Source organism: Amblyomma mixtum, chromosome 3 (genome assembly GCF_055824585.1).
Source record: "Amblyomma mixtum isolate Tamu chromosome 3, ASM5582458v1, whole genome shotgun sequence".
In the NCBI taxonomy this organism is placed as follows: domain Eukaryota; kingdom Metazoa; phylum Arthropoda; class Arachnida; order Ixodida; family Ixodidae; genus Amblyomma; species Amblyomma mixtum.
Window position 1 is genome coordinate 406,245,583 of NC_143014.1, and position 14,733 is coordinate 406,260,315.

At 45.1% G+C, this 14,733-nt stretch overlaps 2 protein-coding genes across 2 annotated transcripts; both read left to right on the top strand.

Annotated features, from left to right (window-relative positions):
- Positions 1–725: 725 nt before the first annotated feature.
- LOC149357497 (uncharacterized) lies at positions 726–7,122 on the top strand. Its single transcript, XM_089584765.1, has 5 exons — positions 726–781; positions 2,203–2,556; positions 3,035–3,264; positions 3,702–3,861; positions 6,568–7,122. Exons 1-5 carry the CDS (start codon positions 745–747, stop codon positions 6,747–6,749), a joined length of 963 nt encoding a protein of 320 aa, XP_089440891.1. The 5' UTR covers positions 726–744; the 3' UTR covers positions 6,750–7,122.
- A 4,577-nt stretch (positions 7,123–11,699) lies between these two features.
- Positions 11,700–13,517, top strand: LOC149357498 (uncharacterized). The gene has a single exon (XM_089577926.1). The coding sequence runs from the start codon at positions 11,715–11,717 to the stop codon at positions 13,515–13,517; it is 1,803 nt and encodes a 600-aa protein (XP_089434052.1). The 5' UTR covers positions 11,700–11,714.
- Positions 13,518–14,733: the final 1,216 nt, after the last annotated feature.

Below are 14,733 nucleotides of genomic sequence, written 5' to 3' on the forward strand. Positions count from 1 at the left end.
CATGCTTAACGTGAGGGAAGGGGGAAGAGAGGGAGAGAGAGCGGCGATAACGGCTACCGCAAAGGAACGAAAGGGTGCGCGCCGGTGACGCGCGCGCAGCTAAATTCACTGAAGCATATGCCACAAATCGACACTTTTAATTGGGCTTGCAGCGAGTTGCGGGCGTACGCATGCTACAAACCGTAGCGTGCGCGCGCTACGGACACGTTGCGGGATGCGTTGACAAGATGGCGGCGCCCTGCTTGCCCGCTTCGGAATAAATGCATGTCGCCTGAGGATTCTTCGACACGATAGCTCGCTCAAATGGTAGCAGTTCGCGTTTGTTTCACACACTCTCGCCTTCGCTTAGTATATGCGATAACTAGCCCCTGTTTTTCAGATAATTTGGCGATTTTCAAGCTCTTAGGCCTAACATTGAAGGACTATGGCCTAACTAAATGCAGTGTTTATTCCTCGCAGGAACGACACCTGGCGCAGCAGTTCTCTAGCTTATAGTCACTTGTCACATTTTTTTCGATTTGCATAGTTTTTCACCTTGGAATAAAAAAGGCTCGCAACGCACCCACCCTCGTTGTCAGTAATTACGGATGAAAATTTCTTCAACCCAGCGTTGATGTGCTTTGACTTCTTGTCACTAGATGGCAATACTGTTTACACGCGCCACCTCTGCGCACGCCTGAGGGACGCTAGGGCACGGCCAACTAAAAGTGTCGTGAAGGCTGCCACTACACAGAAGGGCAGCGGATGTTGCCATCTCCGCGGGCGTCGACATCGGCCACTGGTTCGGTTACTTTTCGCTCCGGCTTAGCTCAGCCGAGTTGAGCCAAAGCCATATTTTTTTTTCGCACAGTCGCATCCCGTAAGCGTTTGATCTAGAGCAGGGGTTCTCAAACTGGGTTCCGCGGAACACAGGGGTTCCGCGGGCTGTCTTCTTGTGTTCCGCGAGAACCCTCACCGGCTCTGACCCGGCAGCTGATATGAGACTGGCTCTGAGTGCTACTGAGCCACGCTTTGACTTGCTCTTAAAAGGGAAGCCTGAAATATTCTGAGGTAGGCTTCACAGAAATATACAATTTTAGTAATTCTGTGTGTACAGCTGCTGATCAGTGCAAATCTGTGTAGCATAGGCTGTAGTGTCACAATTCTGTAGCTTTTACATAGCTATGTGTGTCAATGTGTGTAGAATGAAAGAACCCCGCAGTCGGTGAGGCCAAGGAAAGCGCAGGTTTTAAAAAAAATTTTGGTTCTTGCTATAGATCAGAATTAGTGCTTTAATCATTTTGGAAAGAAAGGTATTAACTACAAAGTAGAAGGAAAAACAACACGCCTATAGTGGGAACCGAACCCACGACCTGTGAATATCGTGTCCGTTGCTTTTCCGAGAGCTACATCAACGACTGTCCAACCTGCTACTTGTTTGGGTATTAATGCTGCCTGTAAACAAACCTTAAGAGTGTTACCAGTGCCACCCTTCTCCTTAGCAGTGGACATGGAACGTCTTGTGTTACTGCCAGCTTCATGTAGAGCGTGATCGACAGAGAGGGCGGAAACTGCGAGAACCCTCTTATGCTGCCTATGGCTTCAAGACTGCCAGAATTGAGACCCTCGTTAGCTATTAGCAGGGAACTGAAAGAAGGGTGGTGCTGGTGAACACTCTCGAGGTTTGTTTACAGGCAACATTAATACCCTAAAGAGTAGCAAGAGCCGTTGATGTGGCTCAGTTGGAAGAGCACTCAACGTGATATTCGGAGGTCGTGGGTTTGGTTCCCACCACTGGCGTGTTGTTTTTCCTTCTACTTTGTGGTTAATTACCTTTGTTTCCAAAATGATTACAGCACTAATTCTGGTCAATAGCAAAAACCAAAATTTAAAAAGAAATCCCCTACGCTTTCCTTGGCCTTGCCAACTGTTGGTTTGTTTCATTCATGTTTCATAACGAGCCCCTCATTTCCCTTTCACTTCCCCGCTAAAAGCGTGTGTAGAACTGATTCTAGGTTACCTGCTTTTTTTTTCTATATTATGAGTTTTGGTATTTAGTCATTTAGCTTTCAGTTTATATTACTCTGAAAGTTGACAAGTAAAGGCTACTTACTGTACTGTCATTTAAGCCAGTATTTTTTAGTATCTAGGTTTTTTGTATTCCTTGCAAGATGACAAAGCATTTGGTGATATTTTGATTTTGCACTGTTTAATGTTTATTAGATAACTACGATCTGGCAAGAAAGAAGGAACTACAAGCTACGCTGACATCTGACCTGGGTTCTGAACCTGAAAATGTGCGGCAGAAAAGGAAGAGGAGGCCAGTGCAACGCCTGATTTCTTCAGATGAAAGTGACAGTGAAGGAAACACTTATGATGTGCCTTTTGCAGACTTGCCACATCCAAGCCCTATTTTTGTTCCGCAGCCACCGCCGCCGAAAATAGCCAAATCCAAGGAGCATGCCTTATCTCCACTAGCGACTACAGCTTCTTCAATCAGACGGTCTCCTGCGACCACCTTGCAGCAACCTACCGAAGACAGTCAAGCACCCCAGCAAGGCAAATCACATAGAAACTGTGAGTGCTGCAGTCATTATTCATAAATTATGTGATAATGTGCACATCATATGATCATAATACCATTGCAAATCTGATAACTTGCTTGCCTTAGCAGCAGGAGTGTTTATCACAATTGCATATATGCAGAATGATAGCATCATGGAGGTTCATTTCAAGGCAGTCTTGAGAGCACAGTAGATAAACAGATGTAACTTAATACATAATAAACTTACATCTGCAGTGGCATATTTTTGACGTAGTATGTGTCAGGGCATTGCTTTAAAGTTACAATGTGCTTCTCAACAAAGAATGTTTGCTTAATGATAATGATCAGGCAGCCCCTAATTTTCATGATTTGTCACTGCAGTGTTTGTGTTCCTTAACTCTTTACAGGCATTCTGAGCACTTTAGAAATTCGCTTAGCAAATATTAATGAGCTTCCAGTGATGGTAATGTTCTGTTTTTCTAATGGAGATTTGGTGTTCACATCTTTTAGCATTGCAGCTGAAGACCATCAGAATGCTGAAGGAAATGAAAGTCTTGATGAATGAGCAGCTGAAAATACTTAAGAACCTACAGAACACCATCGTGCTGCATTTGCAGCCATCGACAGCAGCAGCAGAACCCGTGGATAGCACTGTTCTCGACTTGCTTCCTCTTTCAACGCACTCAAGACTTGAACAACTTGAGCAGCACCTCTGTGTTGCAAAAAAGAGATCTGACCTAGTGAGTGCAGCATTGAAATTATTGTAAATGATGTTCCTAACCATTTATAACTCAGATGAACAACTGTTAAGTATTGCAAAGTCACAGTGGCATTTGAACTTGAATGTGTAGTCAGTAGTTCTATACTGCAATAGTTTATTACAAGCTTCCTTGGTTTTAGAAGCATGGTCCATGATGAAAAAGGGGGGGCCGCAAACAAAACGGAGACAAGGAAAGGAGACAACAGGGCGCTCGTCCTCTTGTCTTCTTTCCTTGTCTCCGTTTTGTTTGCGGCCCCCGCCCCCCTTTTTCATCATAAGCAGCTTCCAACTCATCCAACCTTCCATTCCGTAGAAGCACAGTGCTAGAGTCATTAGCCTTTAGGTTTTCTTGCAATTATTAAGTACCCTTTCTTTTTGTTGTCACTATTTCACCATTGTGCACGTTTCTATTTTAAGGTGGCACACCTCTCACTCATAGGGGGATCATCACTTAAAGATGCCTTACGTCAGGTTATGAAAAAGTGCATTTGTGACAGCTTGGCACGAGACTTCTCGCTGACCGGAAGAAAAGGGAAGCGGTCATTTATTGGCCTTCAGCTGCTTCTTGTCATAACAGGTACTCTTTGCTCTACTTTTATTTATGTGCTCTGGGCAAATGTTTAATATTTCCCAGTCTGTCGGCTCAGAATTTTAACAACCACAGTCTACTCATGCATCTGTACACAAAACTATTTGGCATGTCAGTTATTACTGGCACAAAACCTTGTGAGTTGTTTACATAGCTCTGTTATCTAATCTGTGGCATCTTGTTGTGAAGAATGAGTCTGTACATTGCAGCTTGCTAGTATAAAAAGAGAAAACAAATGAAGTTAGAATGTGTTCTCATAGGGCTTACCTGCATTTAATGATAGCAGCCTTGGGGTCTAGGTCGTCTGGTCTTTCATGTATCCAAAAAAATATAAGGAATCTTTTTTCGTGTGAAACAAACGTGCCTAGAGCATGTCTACATGCTGTTTATGTTGCTTTATTGCATCTGCCAAAAATCATGCTAGAAATGTGCAGGGCACTTCACATGAGGCATGCAAATTAGTTCTGTATGTAGGGATGTCACACTGCACACTGTCTTCCTTTTAGCAAATGCACTCGCCTCATGTTGGCTGCCACTGCTTTACCAGAATGATCACAAACTTTCTACCTAAGTGCATGTACAGTCATGGGCGTCCGGAGGGGGGGGGGCAAGGGGGGGCGGCTGCACCCCCCTGGAAAATCACTCACTCGAACCGTGAGTGATGTCCGCACGCCAGGGGCGGTGGTGCACTCAGCCAAAAGGGTAAAAGCAGCCCCGCTTCCACGCTTTGGGTCACATCTGCGAAATGCCGCGTCCGGGCGGGCGTCGTTCCGCCGTTTTCAAACCACGCCATCGTTAGCTCTACTAAAAGGCGACCTGTTGCAGACATACAGCGGCATCGGCGAGCATGTGTTTGAGCCTTCTTACGATCGGTGTCTGTTTCTTTGATCTCTAGAGAGATAGCGGCACGGAGGCAGACAGTGCACAGAGCATTTTGTTTTCGCCTTCGTCGCTCGCTATAATCAGGATACGTTCGTACGCCGGCCACCGATGAATTCTTCAAGGACAAATCAGCCGTATCCACCCCCGCTTTGTCGGGCTGCTCAGGGTCAAGCGGGCGGTGGGTTGGCGCCGCAGCCGCCGCTCGCTGTCTCCTCCGATCCACGGGAGAGCGCAGTTCGGTAGAAGCGCCGCTTTCAGAATCTTCGGCAAAGGGGATTAGCTGCTTTTGTTCACGGCGACGCAGTCTCCAGAGGCGCCCCCACACCAGCGTTTCTTGCGTCTTCTCCGAAAACCAGCGCCTTTGGTCAACGCAGACCGATGGCGCCTGCCTGGCTCGCCTGTAACCTCTGGCTGGGTCTCAAATCACAACAGCGCCCATGTACTGTGCGTGTCAGTGCACGGTAAAGAGACCCAGACCCAGGTGGTCGACATTATCCGGAACTCTGTACTACTCCGTCCCTCATAGCCTGATGCGTTTTGGGGCTCTGAACCCCATAAAAACACAACAACAAATTTTCCGACCGGAGTGGCGAGTGTTCCTTCCCCTCGGAAGTCGCGCGGCGTTCCTTTCACCCCCCAAAGTGCGCATTCGGGGATATTGCGGCAAGTAAGCCCTTGCACGTGTGCGCGCCTCTGTGTTTGTGCTTCAGTGTTTTTAGTGGCCGGTTGTCAACGAAGGTCAGAACAACCAAGACAGCGGACGAGAAAACGACGAGCGGCGAGCAGTGTGTGTGCGGTTGCTCGACTGTGCGGACGCGCGAGCAAAATGGAGCGAGGTGTATGAAGCGGCGAGCGTGCATTTATCTTGTAAAGAAGTTTTTGTTGTATATATAGTCATCTTTTGTTTTCAACGTACGCGTTCAACAGTTTTTCCAATCAATGTGTATGATGAGTGTGCACCGAGAGCGTGTAATGAAGCACAGAAGTGAATTTATCACACGTGTAATTACGCAATTCGCCCAGAAAAATCCGAGGCGCCTACAGTTGCTGTTCAAGGAAGACTGACTGAGTGACTGTAGTTGCGTGTTTGTGAACATATTGTGCTGTGTGCTGGTCATCAATCCGGGTGAGTCGAGAACCCGTATGCAGCAAGACTGAGCACTTCTCCACGAAGTGATAGTATCTTTTTGTATTTTTTATTAATTTTAATTGTTTTTTCGTTGATAAACTTTAATGTATCTCTCCTAGCCGCGCTTTAATTTGCTGTTTGTAATTTTTCTTTCATGTGCGTATTTTACTTATTTTTTTATTCATATATAAATAAATAAATTTACTCCGCAAATAGTGCCTTTTTGCTACGAATATACGCCCCCCCCCTCCGGCGCCAACAACCAATGGGGCCCCTCCCTGCAAAAAATTCTGCGGACGCCCTTGTGTACAGTTGCTGTTATATTTGCTACAAGCATGCAAAACCAGGTTCACCTTATAGTGTTCCAAAATAGGCGCGTTATTGATGAAAAATTTTCATGAAAAAAAATTGTACACAGTATGTTTTGCTGCCATTGAGCAGTATAGGGATATTGTGGACAGAAAACACCATTCTGAGCACTCAGTAAGTAGCTTTGATATTAGAGCAAAATAAATTGTTTGTTTCTGACTGTTTCTTAACGCTTAACATTTCTGAATAGTATGTTTTCTTTTGAAAGTGGCCAAAATTGGACCATTGTAATACTCAACTGTGCAAGTATTTGTAATGGAGTGCAAGTACTCCAGAGGTCTCTGGAAGCAATTAAATTGTGCTATTTCTTGCAGAGACACTTCGAAGCTCATTTCCGAAAGCAACGGACTGCCAGATTCAAATGTGCGTAGCAGACTGGCTGCGGTATGCTCCTTCTAGATGCAAAAAGCGGTATGAAATTTTTTTCAGTTTTTTTCTTTTTCATAGCTCCTTACAGCAAATTAAGATAAATGCTGGCGTTTGCACATTTCTTTAGTGTTCTACCACACTGTATGGTTTCACAAATTCTGCCTCTCTGTCGTTGCTTTTTCTTAAGAATAGTTCTAGGGCTTATTGCCTTCACCTTATAATCATTTGTATGCAGTAAAGTTTAATAATTTAAACTTCAGAGGCTGGAAAAAAATATCTGAATTATTTGAAGTTTTAATTATCCAATAAGCTAAAAAAATTTACAAGAACTGCTTGCATCAAAATATATTTATTTGGTAAAAGACTTGGAAATGGTCACCTGCTGGAGAACAGCATGACAATAGCAATTTTTTGCATTTGCATTTATGCTGTGTCGTGCGCACACTATGGAGAGCATGAGTGCAAAACTGCTCTAAAATGGTGCAAGTCTCCTTGGCATTGTTCCTATAGTGCAAGACGGTAGTGGTGGTTCCCTCTCACAAGGAGCATCACCTAGTTTGAGGAGGCTTGACTGCACAGCATCTGGCTGGCACTTAAACACACAGTGTCGGTGTAATGAAAGAACCATGCGGGTGGAAGCAAGGGAAATAATCAATGCCACCAACACGGCTGTCGGTGAGCATCCAAAATGGCATGCAGCTAGGCTTGGTTGGCTTGCTGATGCGCAGCCAGCAGCCGAAGCTATTAAAAGTGAAGCCGAAATTAAGTGTTTGGCATACTTTGGGTCAGAATTAAGGCCATCCATTTGTCACTCTTGCTGTTGTGCATATGTCAGAGATGCATAGTCATCTCTGCAGAATGCAGTTCATGATTGAAAAAAGCCATTTTCACAAACAGTTCTGTGTGAATAATACCTAAATGCGACCTGCTTTTGGGATCCCATTGGGATTAATCATTGCGAGACCTGTAATGCCTGAATTGGCAAGCATTCGAGACATAGTAGATGGGTGTTGGCTGTGGGGCAGTGCTGACAATTTGAATTACTCGGATATTTGAATTAATGGGGGTTGAAATAATGAGCTTTTACTGTAGTTGCATGTCTTGAAGGTCATGCGGAGCAGAGAGGAGGCAGCCGCCGCATTGCTTGTCATGGCACTGGCTAATTAATGAGCTTCCACTATATGCTGCTTACCCACTTGCCACACAGCATGAAGAAGTAATTGCTTGTGAATGGTCTGCATAAGTAAAAGAGAAGTCGAGAAGTCATGCTGTTTTATATTAAGACAAACTTTTCGCGAAGCAGACGTTTCATGACAGGCTGTTTAAAAGAATGACAGAGTGTATGTTGTTCTCGTTCAAACAACAAATAGAGGCTATTCGTGTTTTCTTTTCTCTTGCTGTCACCTCTTTGCGGCATTCATGTTGGACCAAAAGAACCCAAGCTGCAAGCTCATTTAAGCCATGCACCAGACTGAAGGGTGTGTGCATACTTCCTAAAGGCCGCAAATACACTGAGCATTTCTTGTATTTCTTTCTGTGGCATTACCAACAGTACATTCTGTCAATGGTATTTAACAGGGCATATTTAGTTGTAAAGAAAATGTAAACATGCTCTTGCTGTTTACACTTGAGTCCACGTTTTGCAGCATGGTCCGAAAAGTAAATTTATGGTGACTTTCAAAGGCTACGATATATATTGTGGTATATGTTGCACCTCAAGTGCTTAATGATAAAGCTATTTTTCTCTGGTTACCTTTCAGAGCTTAAAATGAGGTATACGTGTTAATTCTTGGTGTCACAGAAAGCATCATTTCTTTCAAGAAGCAGCTTGTTTCCTTTATGTTTCAGGGAGATCGCCAGATTGGTAAGGGCTGAAGCTGACATGGAACCAGTGGAATGAAGAGCAGTACATCAATGTTAAGGTTTATGCAGGCAATGTTGCTACCTCTATTCCTTAGCAGCACTATATAACTGGTGTGGTGAAACTGTTATTGCTGATAAGATTTGTCATTACTGTTCATGTACCGTTTATTGTTTCTGCTTCACTGTGCTTTCTGGAAGCAGGCTTGCATCTTTTTATTCATGAAACATTGATCACAAGTTTTCTAAGTGTGCTCACTGCCTCGAGTCCCTGGCAGCAATATTTACCTGGTGTGGTCAACTGGTATCATTACAGCATTTATTTGTTATTACCACTTCATGCTGTGCTGTCTGTATGCTGTTCATTGTTTAAGCCAGCTTTGTTTAGATTTTTTATCAATGTGCCTACTTGCTATCACTACCTTTAGTTCCTGCCAGCAATATTTCATTGTTGTGGTGAATCAGTGTTGTTGCAGCAAATGTTTACTGTTTTTATTTCACGCTGCACTATTCGCATACTAATCTGTTGTTTCTTTCTGCTGTGCCATGTGCAGGCAAGCTTGTATTCTTTTCATAAAAGAAGAATCTTAATTGTTCTCTGTGTATGTGCTGCTAGTCGCTGCCTCTAGTCTTTAGAAGCAATATTTAACCGGTGTAGTGAACTGGTATCATTGCAATATTTATTTATTATTACCCCTTTATACTATGCTGTTTGTGTGCTTTTTATTGCTTTTCTTTTAAACCAAGCTTGTATCTTTCTTTTTTTTCACTTTTTTAGTAACCTGGGCAGTTAAAATAGTAATATTTTGTCTGATGACTTTGCACATTGAACATTTTAACATACTGTCAAGAACAAAAGTGGTGTATGCCACTCAGTGGCCGATAGAGCCTTACAAAGCTGCATTGCCAAGCCATCTGCCAGTAGCATCTGGAATGAGATAACTGTTGGGGAGCTCTTTGTGTAGGAAAGTGACATGCTGGCTGGCAGGTAAAAAAAGGGTCCTCATCATTTTTATTGGTCCGAAACACCGCCCGAGGACGGTGCGGTGATGTAGTTGTCTGGCTCTACTGGCCCCGTCCCCTGCACTCGTGCTTCCTACACTACATCACCATCAAACTCACTGTAGTAAAGCAGTCAGAATTTCATGCTTCAGCAATTTCATTGCTTTCTGTTTGAATTGATCATTGCTTATACTGTTCTTATCAGTATTTTGAAATGCCAGTAGCTTCTCGGACTCACACTTGGTGTTGAGAAATTTTGCCGTGCTTTGTTTCCTAGTGAATGTAGCATTGTGATTGGAGCTGTATTAGGCATATGTCTACAACATGGCAAATTGCTACCAAGCTTTATTTTGCCAGCTTCAATGCATGGTTTGTTTACCGTAACCTGTATTTGTAATGGTTCTGTCAGCCAGTGTCACCTTGAATTTTGTATTTCATTACTTGGTGTATGCATTGTTTTACCAGCACTTCTCATGCAACTAAATGAGAGCTTTAGTTTTACTGTGACGTCATCTTTTTCCTTGTGTTCTTCACCAGCTTTTAACTTTCATTGACACAGTTTGTTGGTATTGTTCTGATCTTTGTATTTGTTAAGTGCCAAACATTTTTTTTTAGTAATAAATATTTTTGTTTGTATGTCAGTCTTTCTCTGCTACAGCCCCGCCGGGGTGATGCAGTGGTTAGGCGCTCGACTACTGTGCCCAAGGATGCGGGATCGAATCCTGGCTGCGGCGGCCGCTTTTCGATGGAGGCGAAATTCCAGAGGCCTGTGTGCTGTGCGGTGTCAGTGCGCGTTAAAGAACCCCAGGTGGTTGAAATTTCCGAAGCCCTTCACTACGGCCTCTCTCATAGCTCGAGATGCTTTGGGATGTTAAACCCCCACAAACCAAACCTTTCTCTGCTACAATTACACCTTGCTTGTCCCACTTTGTGTGAAAGTGTGGTTGAGATCAGAAAAGCATTATTCATTCGTTTTATATTTCATAACTGACAGGAAAAACTTGTTCATGATAAATATATTTTTTTCCAGCAAAGTGTACTTTACATACCACCCTGCAGCTGTGGTTAGGGCACTTGGATGCTGATCCCGAAGATGTGGGCTCAATCCGAACTACAAGAGCCACATTCCGATGGAGGCAAAATGCAATATCCTATGTACTGCGCAATGTCAGTGCACATTAAAGAACTTCAGGTGGTTGAAATTATGCAGGGAACTCAACTATGGCGTCTCTTATAGCCCAAGCACCTTTTTAAACTAGCTATCATTTTACTGCTTCCTGCCATGTGTTCCGAGAACACTGCATTATGTAAAAAGAACTGCCCTAAATAAGAATACTAAACTGCAGCTACAATGTTTACATGCCCTCCTTTAGTCTTGTCTTTTAGTGCAGCATATTTTCATGGAACTTCGTCTAGTATGAACTGCATGTGTGCTGCACAAGCATGTCCCCTGAATGTTATGGCGACGTGACTAATGTTTGATTTTAATGTTTTGTGAATGTGGATGAAACTTTGCTGCAATGTTGTTGTACATATGCTAAATATGGATGCAATGTTGTAGACAACATCGCAGCAATGTTTCTGTATGTATGTTGTCTTGACATGGCCAAAGGAGGACGCTAGCCACGTTGGTGCAACCTAAAAAGGCAATATTGGTACAATGTTTCAGCAACAATTTGTGCTACTAGGGTGGGCGTACGCTTAGATACTTGTATATCTCACGTCTAAATACCTTCCAATTCTGATATTCTGATATATAATCATTGGTTTGGTTTGGTTTATTGGGGTTTAACGTCCCAAAGCGACTGAGGCTATGAGAGACGCCGTAGTGAAGGGCTCCGGAAATTTAGACCACCTGGGGTTCTTTAATGTGCAGTGACATCGCACAGCACACGGGTCTCTAGAATTTCGCCTTCATCGAAATTCAGCCGCCGCGGCCAGGATCGAACCCGCGTCTGCCGGGTCAGCAGCCGAGCGCCGGAACCACTGAGCCACCACTCCAGGTGGTCGAAATTATTCTGTGGATCTCCAGGTGGTCGAAATTATTCCGGAGACCTCCACTACAGCACCACTTTCTCTCTTTCTTCTTTCTATGAATGCCGTCCGCATGGCGAAGTTGGCAAAGCGCGTTGACGGCGATTGCGGAGACGCTTCCTGCAGTGCTGCCTCTGCTACACCGCTAGAAAAAGTCTGCGTTGCCACTTCCAGCGCCGTACCTTCCGAGTCAGCAATGCAAGGAGACGGCGTTTCAAGTGTGCCTGCTGTCCCGACCGCATCAACCTCGGCGATCGCGGCACCCTCTCTCGCGTCTGTCGCCGTGAGCAATGACGCATCGTCGACCGTGCACGTGAAAACGCACTTTCTGACGCCGGAGGAGATAGAGGCGGCGGAGGCACAACGTAATGCTGTGAAAAACAAACTCGGTGCCACGCCCGCGACGCTACGAAAATTTCAAGCGATGTCGCCCGATGCCGCACCTGCCACTGCTACTACCGAAGATGAGGTTTTTTGCCTTGTGCAAATGTGTGTGTTCGGCCACCTGCTCTCCAAAACCTTGTGCGAGCGCTGCCTTTCAACTGGACTGGCAATTCAACAAGGTACCCAGTTCGGACTGGCTACAAAGCTTGAGTTGGTATGCCCACATTGTGGGATTATTGCTAATTCTTGGAGTTCACCACGCCAGAACGCAGGAAACGCTTTTGAGGTGAACATCCGAGCCATTATGGCTATGAAGCAAATTGGAAAGGGGCAGACAGCTGTAAATGACTTTTGGGCTGCTATGAATGTATCTCACAGAGGACTTCATCACAAGACATACCAGGAACATCTGAAGAAGACATTCAGGGGCCCAGAGACTCAACGCATGGAGAGTTTCTATTCAGAATCAGCAGCTGCTGTGAAAAAGGTTTACCAGGGAATGGACCCAGGATTTACCAGAGACATTACTGTGGTCTATGATGGCACCTGGCACAAGCGCGGACACACATCCCACATTGGAGTTGGGGCAGTGATAGAGTATCACACTGGCCTCATCTTGGATGCAGTTGTCCTCTCAAACCAGTGCCTCGGGTGTCAAACAGGACCCAAACCTGAAGACTCCGTGTACTCAAGCTGGCGTGAGCAGCACATCTGCCAAAAAAACACCGATGCGAAGTCTGGAAGGATGGAGGTCGAGGCAGCCTTGATTCTTTTCGCCCGTTCACTGACAAAGCACAACCTCCGTTATACAACGATTGTGTCCGATGGAGACAGTGCCACCTACTCTGCCCTTGTGAAGGAGAATGTTTATGGGCTGGTCCCAGTTGTCAAAGAAGAATGCCTCAATCATGTGCAGAAAAGGATGGGGGCTGCACTGCGCAACCTAGTGCAAAAGAGTGATAAGGCATTGGGAGGGAAAGGAAGGCTGACAAAGGCTCTTATCGACAAGCTGACGGATTACTATGGCTGGGCTTTGCGAAACAACTCGAATGACGCGGCAGCAATGCAGCGTGCAGTGATGGCGTCCTACCATCACATCACATCCACCGATGCGGAGCCTCACCACGACCTATGCCCAGAGGGCGCTGGCTCATGGTGCCGCCACAAGGCTGCTGAGGCAAATGGCTTACCACAACCAAGGCACAGGTACAATCTGCCAGGCTATGTCGCTGAGGCTATGCTGCCTGTTTATCAGCGCCTCTCCGAGCCTTCCCTTCTTCAGCGGTGCCTGGGAGCGAAGACTCAAAATGCATCGGAATCATTTCATTCTGTTCTGTGGTCACTGATGCCCAAGGAGCAGCATGCATCCCTGATTGCAGTGGAGACAGCACTGAATGATGCAGTGATGCGGTACAATGCTGGAAACCAAAGGGCCACCAAAGAAATTTCTCTGTCTGCGGGGCTCACACCTGGCCACCTAGCCATCCATCGAGCCGTGGAAAAAGATGCCCTGCGCATGGGAAAGGCTGAGAAGCGAGGTCAAGCGAAGACTGAGAGGCGGCAGAGAAAGAAAGCCTGCAAAGACACCGCAAACTATTCTGCGGGGACATTTTAGACCCAGAAATGTTGTGTTAAAACTTCAAGGGCCGTTTTCTCAAAATGAATATTTTTCCTGGTGTGGCTGCTTATGCAAGCAGTATCTCTGGAACCGCTAATCAGATTCCCACCAGGTTTTTTTTATTGTGTGCCTGAATAAATTTCTGAGGGCAAGACAGGCCCACTTTTTCAAGTTATTGAGTCTGGAATTTATTATAAGCAATCAAAATTAGGCTAATGCAAGTCTAATTAGTAACACTAAATTCAATGATGTGCTAAAACTTTTCAGCAAGGAAATTAAAAAAAGGGCTCTGTCTTGCCCTGTGGTACCTATTCAGGAACCTTCATAATGAATTTGACAGTGCTAACACATTTTGCAAGTTCTCCAGGCATATCATAAGGAACCTATGTGAACCATTCTGATATACTCCTGTAACTTGAGTACCAGTGTATGTAGCTCCATGAAACTTTGTAGTTATTCATATGTCTATGCCATGAGTGTACCCTGAAAATTTCATTCAGTTATCTCAAGAAACAAAAACGGTGTTCGAAGGTAGCCTCCCCCCTTAACATGAGTTTAAACGTCAAGTGCTAGTCATATATTCAGTTTCCCACATCAATCAGTTCACTGGATTGCAGATTGCACCCAAAACATGATCTCTATCACACCTTCAGTTTCCCACATCAATCAGTTCACTGGATTGCAGATTGCACCCAAAACATGATCTCTATCACATCCAAAGAGAATAATCCGGCCTACCAGGCCTCCTCCTTGATGGCTTCCCTCACGGTCGGATGGCGGCCGGGCGTCAAAGAGCCGCCTGCTACCACACTACGGCTGGTGGACTCAGCTGCATCCCAAATGGAGCTCTGAGAATCGATCGGCAGTGACCAAGGGAACGCAAGTCTCTGCTCCAAGGAAGAGGTAACTTCTGCAGCAACAAGACTCCTTGTATGGCAAAGGTGCCAAAGAGTGGCCAGATGTATTTTGTGCCACCTATGAATGCATGCAATACAAGGCAAAGCACGTCACCCGGACATCGCTGTTTTGCATGAGAGCAACGTGTGCAATGCAGGCCGCTTGTCTCAAGAGCCCACGCAAAAAATCGGGTGCTATTTTGCAAACAATGGATACCTGTTCAAGCGGCTCACTTTACGCAGCAGAAGTACTATCGCACTCAGTACGACTTACAACACGCATCAGGTGGTACAAGCTGATGTCACGAAGCAATGCG

Coding starts and splice junctions, on each gene's coding strand:
- LOC149357498 (XM_089577926.1), top strand. CDS start 11,715: ATGCAAGGAGACGGCGTTTCAAGTGTGCCTGCTGTCCCGACCGCATCA.
- LOC149357497 (XM_089584765.1), top strand. CDS start 745: ATGTTGCCATCTCCGCGGGCGTCGACATCGGCCACTG. Junction 2,557..3,034: donor AGGCAAATCACATAGAAACT/GTGAGTGCTGCA, acceptor CACATCTTTTAG/CATTGCAGCTGAAGACCATC. Junction 3,862..6,567: donor GCTGCTTCTTGTCATAACAG/GTACTCTTTGCT, acceptor TATTTCTTGCAG/AGACACTTCGAAGCTCATTT.